Source organism: Xiphophorus maculatus, chromosome 12 (assembly GCF_002775205.1).
Source record: "Xiphophorus maculatus strain JP 163 A chromosome 12, X_maculatus-5.0-male, whole genome shotgun sequence".
Lineage (NCBI taxonomy): Eukaryota > Metazoa > Chordata > Actinopteri > Cyprinodontiformes > Poeciliidae > Xiphophorus > Xiphophorus maculatus.
This window is the reverse complement of record NC_036454.1, coordinates 18,025,815-18,034,800: the sequence shown is the minus strand read 5'-3', so window position 1 is coordinate 18,034,800 and position 8,986 is coordinate 18,025,815. Positions and strand designations below refer to the sequence as shown.

The window sequence follows — 8,986 nt, the reverse complement described above, 5'->3', positions numbered from 1 at the left end:
CATCATTCTTACAAAAGCCTTGTCGCCACAAGCCGGTCACAGTCAGGATGCTGTTTTTAGGATGAATTGCAATGTCAGTTTTCCGCCATATTGTTTTATGACCTAAGCCTGTTTTCCACAGCTCTCTCCCTGAGCTGCCTGCTGCGTTGCTCTGCCTTTATGAAGCTCTGCCTAATAAATCTTTGAGGCCCTCACAAATCACACGCAGATGGGCTCTATTTACTAATTATTCGTTTTGTGAAACCAATTGTTTGCTTCGTTTTTCGGTGTCAGAGTACAGAGGGCTAAACACAAATGCACACCGCACTCTTCAGATTTTTATTTGTAAAAAGAAACCCATCTCTCATTTTACTCTCATCACACCATTATGCACTGTGGTTGTGTTGGTCTAATAAGTAACATCCCAACAAAGTACTGTGAAGTTTGTGGTCATGATGTGAAAAAGGGTTAAAGAGGAAAAAAGTATGGGCTCCATACTGTAGCGTGTGGACCCTGAATTACATCATGGTGCCCTCATCTGTGTGTTTTGGCAAGGGGACTGTTTTCTAACAGCCAGGTTACATAACATTTGGCTTTCCGTTACTCTTTGCATGACATCAGTGAATTACTGAAGTTAAATGTGTCCTGGGTCTAAATGGCTGCAGTTCTGGATGCAATAGGGAACTGAAGAGGCAGAGATGTTTAGTGCTGTTTGTTTTGGAGTCCTGTGAACACCAGCATTAATCCTTCCCAACACTGTATTTTAAATGCATGACTGGAAATGCTGCATGTACATTGGAAAACACGCTGTAACCATGTAAGTTATTACATGCAGGAGTATTTTTAGCCTGCTTTTAATCAATAATCTTAAAATAACCTCGTTGCTTGAGTTAGTTTTACTCTAAATGAGGTGACCTCTTCAACTTTACAAGCATTGGCTGGTAAAAACACTAATCACTCTGTCTAGGAAAAAACCTTCAGCTTGGAGTCGATGGGTGTGGCCCCTCTTCTCCTTCTGCCGGTGAATTCTTGGCCGTTGTGCTTGCACTTTTGTTTTATTATCCGACACTGCATCCTGTTTTGGTCATTACTATAGAGACAGCAAGAAACAATAGAAAACTTCTGAGCTGTTTTTCAGATGATGTTCCGCCCATTAGCTGCCTGCTAATAATTACAAAGACCCTAAAGGTGATAACATTTTACATAGTACCACATCTGACTGCTCAAGATGCCGTCAATTATGGCAACACCTAATGTTACCCTCAAATTTAAGAATACGTTTCCAGGACTTCTCTAAAAACACTGAAGGTGGAAGATATTTTCAACAAAATGAAATTTTAAAATAAAACGCACGACTCGTTTGAAGCAAAAATTTTAAAATAAAACTAATTTCCAACAGCCATTAGGTTGAAATTCAAAATCACAACATTTCACACACCACCATCATTATTACCTCTGGGTTGTACAGCACTGTCTTGTGTTTATCTGTGAACCATGAAACTTATTTTTTTCATTTTCAATTTACCCCTTGAATTGAACTTTGAAAACAAGCATTGCTTTTCAAAAGTATTCATACCTTTTGAACTTTTTGTCAAATTACAACCTTACATTCAACGTACTCTTATCAGGATTTCATGAGAAAGACCAACTAAACGTGAAGTAGAAGGAAGATGATACATTACAAGTTTTCAAAATTTTTTATCAACAAAAAGTTAAGATATATGGCATGCATTTCTCACCCCTTTACTCTGATACTCCTATATTAAAGCCAATAAATAAACACATGTAAAGAACAGTAATTAGTGTCTAGCTGTGTGTAAGTTAATCCCCATCCTTATTATAAAACACAGTGGAGGCAGTGTAGTACTGTGGAGATGTATTTCTCTACCTGAGACTTAAATGTTTGCACAGAGTTTTATTCACTTTTTTATAGATAGTTATCTATTATTACACACATGTTTACAAGAGTGTTTTGAATCCAGAGTGAAAGACAACATAAAGGCAAACGATCCCAAGTTCACTTCCCTGAACATGTCTTTCTGCGTCTCAGCCCTCATGAAGATGGGATTTTAAGTTAAACAACTTTCTCCTAGGTTTCTTCAGATAGCTGCCAGTTATACTACAAGTCCAAGATTTCCTGATTGTGTTAGTCAAATGTGCAGTGACATCACATGGATGTAATATAAGGCTCCCATTGCTTGTGCCATTCGAGGGAGGACTGATCATCACTAAACAACCAACAAAGAGCGCTGTGTCAGTCCTAAGGGAGAGCGATCGACTTTGCCCAGAAATCCTAACCGGTAAGTGTCAGCTGCAGCATATAATAGGTGATCGATGTCATGTTCAACATATAGCAAGAGCGCTGTGTTGTCTTTATCGTAACCTGAACCATATTTTTGTGGATCTTCTCTTATCACACCTGTTTGAGCAAATCGAGCGATGTTTACAGATTCTTAAACTTCGGTCTGCAAGAGGCTGTTGGTTCCCTGGTGTTGAATTCCTGTACGTCTGAGTATGTTACAGCAGCAGCAGAGCACATGGTGATCAAATGATCTCTTCAAGGAGCTTGAGACGAAATAATGAACCAGTTGTTACAGAGAAAGAATTTGCTTAAGGGAAGGAGTTCCCAACAAGTCGTAGAGTAGCTGAAAAACAACCAATAAAAGTTAATTCTTCTGCTTACTGACAGCAACTTTAACCCAAACTGAAGGAAAATAATACCATGATGTCTTCTGTGTTTTACTGCTATTCTGCTTTATTCTGTCTTTTGGGTGTTGTACCATGCATCTGGTTGTTAAATGGGGCTGTCAGATGAGAAGACAGCAGTCAGTCATATGTTTTCACACAAGCAGGGCATGAGGACACAGGCAGGAAGCACACTCATGCTCCAGAATGATCATTGTTTATTGTGCTCTGCCATTTTTCCTGCTTACTGCTGCAATTTTGTGATTGCAAACTCATTTAGCAATTAGACAATGTCATGGAAAAGTTTGTGTCCTCTTTCCAGCTCCCTACTCTGGTCAAGGTTCTTCATCATGAGCAGAAATAAAAAATACCCAGATGTCTGCGTTGAATGCTTAGTGCTAATGTAATGACTTTAGTCAATATGCATTGATATAAAACAGTGACTGTTCCCTAAGTGACATGATGGCAAATTTATGACAGTAAGACATGAGAGTAGTAGTAGTTCTTGCATAAATGGCACCCTGGTTGAGCCCGCTTGTGCACCATCCCCATGTTAAATCTGATCATATAAAATGCAGTTTATTTTCCTTTCAAAAATAAAAAAAAACACTGAAATGGGAACTTACAATTACATATTTGAAGAATAAGAAACTGGGAGTCAAACTACATCGCTGTACAATGCAGAGTACAGCAATATTTTATGTACACAACACCGGGGACGATTGACAGCACCAAGACACTCCTCCTGGCTCAGATTGGTTGTTTTTGACTGGGAGCAGTGCATTTCTTCAGATGGCAATAGCAGCACATAGGAGGTGGAGGAGATTAACCTTTTCACTGATCATTCTGTTGCATGAGTATGAGTATTTTAGTACATTTTAAAACAAGATCTTTTTGTTGCAAGGTAGCAGTGTCTTGTGTTGTTCTTCAGCACCCAAAAACAAGCAGGATGTAGGCAGAGTTAAGATCAAAAGTGGCAGAAAAGGGAACAGATGTAAAAAGAAAACAAAGGTAATGGAGCCCAATGCACAAGGGAGGACAGATTACCAGAATAAAGCAGAAGTAAGATCTGCAGAGATAATCAAAAACTAAGAGTTAATTTACTTGACCAAAATGACAAACCAAATCACAGAATTAGCACAAAATCAAAGTCCCAAGGAAAACAAAACTTACATCTGGCATCTGAGTCAGAAAACAGACAAACTTCTCTAACCCCAAAAATTGGATTTAATTTTAGACTCAGTTCTGGATTAAAAACCAGCAGAATTCTGTCCTAACAGTTCAAGCCCAACATTTTGGTTAAGCAGAATGTTAAACCTAACATTTTGGGGACACATTTTTCAAATAAGAACAGCTTGAGTAAAACAGAGTAGGCAAGTAGTTTCCAAGTGCTTCCAGACATTTAGCATGTGAGAGTATAATTCACTGACTCTGTGGTCTAAGGGTAACTTTATTGTCCATCTTTGCAGATCAATATGGGACAGAACCAGGAAAAAATTGAAGGAGGAGAACAGAATATTGATGAGAACCTGGAAGAAACTAAGATATCTCAAGAATTTGGGTTGAATGCTCATTCAGGTGAGATCACAGAGGAAGAAAGTTCATGCGACGACGAGGATGGGAAAAAGTCAGATGAGCCACACTGTTATCATCCAAATGAGAGGCCCAGCTATGAACCGACAATAACTTCCATTGAGAGGCACGAGTGTGAGAGTCAGTACACTCCAAGGGAGGTGAGACAGGGAGGGGCTGCAGAAAAGGAGGGCGGAGGTGAACAAGGAGGAGGAGGCTGGACTGCTCCTCTGTCTCCACATGAGACTGAAAAGAACCCAGACAGTACCTCAGGAACAGACAGGCTTAAAACAACACACAGATTATCTAAAATTAACAAAAGCAAGAGGAAAACTGCAGATCACCTTCGAGCATCTGCAAAGATCAGGATGGAGCAACAGGCGGAGGAAACTTCCACACAAAAAGATGACAAATCAGAGGATGCAAGCTCTTTTGGACACTCTGAGCAAGACTCTATGATGCTGAAGAACTGCACCTATGGAGCTCATACAGGAAGTGAGTCACTACTTGTTGTGGACCTGAATGAAATTATTAGAGCTGAAGCTGGAAATGAGGAAATTAAGCTCTGCACAGGAACAGTCGGCGATTTAACTGAGAGGAAGGAACCGCCTCCAGCTCAGCCCCCACATCCTTTGGAAAACACTCTCCAGAAAGAGTCTTTATTGTACAGGGGCGATACCATTCAAAGGGTAACCCCAAAGGAGAAAACAGACATCAGTGAAAAAGAAGTAACACTAAAATATGTTTTGGGTGACTGCTCTTTAGCTAGGCCAAAGGTAACTAATGTGTGTGACCAGGAGACAGAGATGCAGCCTTCACTCCCTGACACAGCTGAAACTAATGATGCAACAACATCAGAGTCAGCACCAACTGCAGCCTTGGATACTGAGCCAAGCTCTATTCTAGAGAAGCTCCTGAAGAGAAACAAAACAGAGGCAACTCCATCTCTGGATAAAATAAAAGAGGTTTATACCGACACAACCGATGAGGAGAAGATCCTTAATACCACATCAGCAGCAGCATTAACCACCTGGAACAATCAGCCTGAAGGTGACACAAAAATGACTCTAAGCAAACAACCTGATCCAAATCCTGCATTAAAAGATTCCCACGATGAGAAGATGGATGTGAAACAGACCGTGGCGGCTCAAATTACAACCTCAGATTCAGTTTGTTTTCAGCCTGCAACCAGCGGTGATGCTACGTGTGATAGCTCACTAACTGAATCACATTACCCAGGAGCTAAGAACATCGATTCAAAAGATGATTCAGTGAAGGCAGATGCTGAGATAAGGTCAAACACAGGCCCCTCTGAGAGCATGTCTTCAAACAGCCCACAATCAGCTGTTTTACATGAGACAACATCATGTGAGCAGAGCGGTGAGATCGTTGAGGAATCCAGACTTTCCTCGGCTGAGTCAACAGAGAACGGTGGGGAAATTAACTCCTCTAAGACACTTAATGAGGAGAAGACTGATGCCAATGGAGAACCTTCAGCAGTTAAGAGTGAAACCAAAACCAAAACATCTGGCTCTGACGGAGCAGATACTCTATTAGGAGACAGGCAGGTAGCAAAAGAGGGCCCTGAAGATGTGGCTGCACCACCTGCTGATGCTGGTGCACCTTTGGTTGATGGGTTGGTTATCACACAAGAAATCAGCCAGATCCCAGCCAGCACACAACCGGATCGCAACTCAGAAAATGTTCCAGCAGAGGGAACTGAGAGAGATGGTGTCTCAATGAGAGACAAGTCCCAGAGCCCACCAAGACCCAGGCCTGTTTCTGACCTCATAAAAGAGACGATTCAGCTGCATGAGAAGTTGCAGCACCATGATCGACCCAAACTAGCAGAAGTTAAGTCTGCGGAGGAGCTGGCCCAATCCGTGAAGGTGGCGCAGATGAAAGCAGCTTTTGATTCGCCTCAAAAATCCCCAGACAAGACAGTCGAGAGGAAGCCATCAGTGAGGAGAGGTAAGAGAATCCACATTAGGGTAACCACCATGCAGTGAAGGGGAAAATACTTTTCCCCTTAACAGGTGTCTTGTTTTTATTTTGTTGTTGTTACATTTAGATGCTTAAATTCATCACACTTTAATGTCACACAAAGTTAACCAGGGTACATACAGATTACAGTTTTCAAAGTAGAATTTTATCTATTAAGAGAAATTAATTATATTTAAACAATTTTTTCCCTGTTTATAAAAGTAGTTGCTCCCTAAACCTTTGGTTGCTCAATTCATGGCAGAAAGAACTGCCAACAGTCATTTCCAATTTAGAAACCTTTTAGTAAAAATAAAAAAATCACCCCTTTTTCATGCCAAAAGATGGATTTAGGGGAAAAAAAGAACTTTTCAAGAGATAGCTCTACTCTTATTTCCAAAATGGTTTTATTTCAGCCATCTTCAAAGGTTTTTAGGCAACAACGGCCTGTTTAAGGTAATTCCACAGTGTTGTAGTTATATTTTGGACCAAACTTTGACTAGGCCACTCCAAAATCTGTGTTTATTTTGGAGCCTGTCTGAAGTGGACTTGCGAGTGTGTTTTGGACCATGTTCTTGTGGCATAACCCAAGTGGGCTTGAGCTTATGGCCCCAATTGAAAGTCTGGCATTCTTCTTCAGGATTTTCTGAAGCAGAATTAATTGTTTCATGAATGACTGCTTATTGTCCAGGTCCTGAAGCAGCAAAGCAACTCCAGACTACAAAAATCTATTTTTACTGTCAACGTTAAGCTCATTTTCTGGAATATTATGTAAGCTCTACATCAGATGTAACAGGTCGCACACCTTCCATAAAACTTCAGGATCAAAAATATGTTTCTTGGCAATTGTGAGACAATCAGTCAGCAGTGTTGTTGGCCTTGTAACTCTGACTTTGTTGAATCATGAACACTAACTTTAACCGAGGCATATATATATATATATATATATATATATATATATATATATATATATATATATATATATATATATGATTGATTTTATATGATTTTTTTCTCATCTGCTTTGGAATATCTTCATATCAGAGGAGTCATGTTTTGACACATTGTAGCTTTACCCTGATTTAAGGTATTTCTTCGTTCTACATTCAGTATAATCAGTCCTGGATGTGTCTTCTGAAATCAAACTCTGGTTTATTTTTCATCAAGCTGGTCTGATTTGATTTTTTAAAATTATTATTTAATAAATGTAATCATTATTTAAAAACTGATTTTGGTATTTTCCCAGATTATTTTTTGTCTAATATTTCATTTTCATAAACTGAAACAAAAGCAAAACTGGAAGAAAAAAAACAAAAACTCCAAGGGGTCAAATATTTTTCACAGTGATTTTCTAAACATAATGATCTCAAATTCTGAGTTTTAAACTCTTCAAGTTAATATTTTCCCTGAGTTATCCATTGGATTTAGGATTTTCATTTGATCACACTGATCACATTGATACCAAGAAAAGTACCTACATTAAAATGTCCAGGATAACAGACACATTATCTTAATAGCTGGACAAAAGGTCTGCTTTCTCTGTTTATGGAATGTAAATGGCTTGGTTCCCAGACTGACCACAATCACATACATCACCTTCCCAGCTAAAATGAAGGAAGTTAAAGAAAACAGATGTTGGATCTGCTATAAGGAGTCCATCTTACTCTGACTTAGCAGAATAACGCCATCTTGTGGGGCAATTTTGCCCTCAATAGAAAAGAGTTTCTTCAAGAAATGTAAACTCTTTTTATTATACTAGGTGATTTGTTGAATAAATAATAACATATGTGCTATTGCTTTGCTTTTTTTCTTACTGGAAACAAGCCATGACCAAAATATTAATTTATTTACTTATTTATTTTTTGTTGGAATTCCATTACTTTTTACAAAAAGCAATAAAGTCACCTGTAAAGAACAACTAATTTCACTGAAAAGACAGTTTTTTTTCAGCCCAATTGGTTGCTCTGCATATTGGTCACTTATAAAAAAAATTGTAAATGTCATCTTCTGCCTGCATCCCCTTAATTTGCAAGTTTTATTGCTACGAATTCTCATATACCGCTCAGACATGTTTCTCTTACTGGGCAGAATTCGAGTAAACACCTTTTAAGGTGTAATTTGTTTAAAAACATGTAAATAAAGAAGAAAAAACTAAAGTAGCTCCGACTTTGACCACTTGTGACGTCATCAGAGACGTGCTTGGGAGGTTTGCTTTTGGTTAAGTTTTTATTGCGAACAATTCACAACTAAATAGCAGAACAGCGAAAAACTAACCATGACAGGCTGTTCTACATGATAAACATGTACGCTATTTATACATTCATAGTAATTAAATATCGAAGGATCTAAAGGCGATATTAAGAGACGTTTTCGAGCCAAAAAGGTCGGCTCTTGTAAAACTGAGCAAAATGTTCCGGCTCCCGGAAAAGAGCCGCAATTTCCATCACGACAGAAAAAAAAAAAGAGAGCGAGCGTGAACTCCGATCCCTTCAATACATAATGTCACTGATTGGCTGATGAAGCTGTCTGTCAAAGAAAATTGGGAACAGCACGACTCCTTATAAGGAATAATGGGGCGGGGCTTATGACAGAGAGGCGAAAGAGCACAGAACTGCTTGTTGTGTCAGCAGCGGCTCCGGTAGAGGGAGGAATAAAGTGGGATTCGCGTTTGGCTGTGTTCTATCATTTACCATTCAGGAATACCTTTATTTCCCCCCTAGGAAGGTGGGTAATATGTTGTTTTGTTTTAGTGTTTTTGTATGTGTATTCT

General features: G+C 39.2%; 2 protein-coding genes across 2 annotated transcripts in view; both read left to right on the top strand.

Moving 5' to 3' along the window:
* Positions 1-2,197: 2,197 nt before the first annotated feature.
* LOC111610335 lies at positions 2,198-6,245 on the top strand. Its single transcript, XM_023344049.1, has 2 exons — positions 2,198-2,279; positions 4,134-6,245. Exon 2 carries the CDS (start codon positions 4,140-4,142, stop codon positions 6,243-6,245), a length of 2,106 nt encoding a protein of 701 aa, XP_023199817.1. The 5' UTR covers positions 2,198-2,279; positions 4,134-4,139.
* A 2,570-nt stretch (positions 6,246-8,815) lies between these two features.
* Positions 8,816-8,986, top strand: part of LOC102218412 (coronin-1C) — a 29,565-nt gene continuing 29,394 nt past the window's right edge. Inside the window, exon 1 of the mRNA XM_005794996.2 lies at positions 8,816-8,940. The gene's annotated coding sequence lies outside the window, so the exon portion shown is untranslated. The remainder of the gene's footprint in view (positions 8,941-8,986) is intronic.

Coding starts and splice junctions, on each gene's coding strand:
- LOC111610335 (XM_023344049.1), top strand. CDS start 4,140: ATGGGACAGAACCAGGAAAAAATTGAAGGAGGAGAACAGAATATTGAT.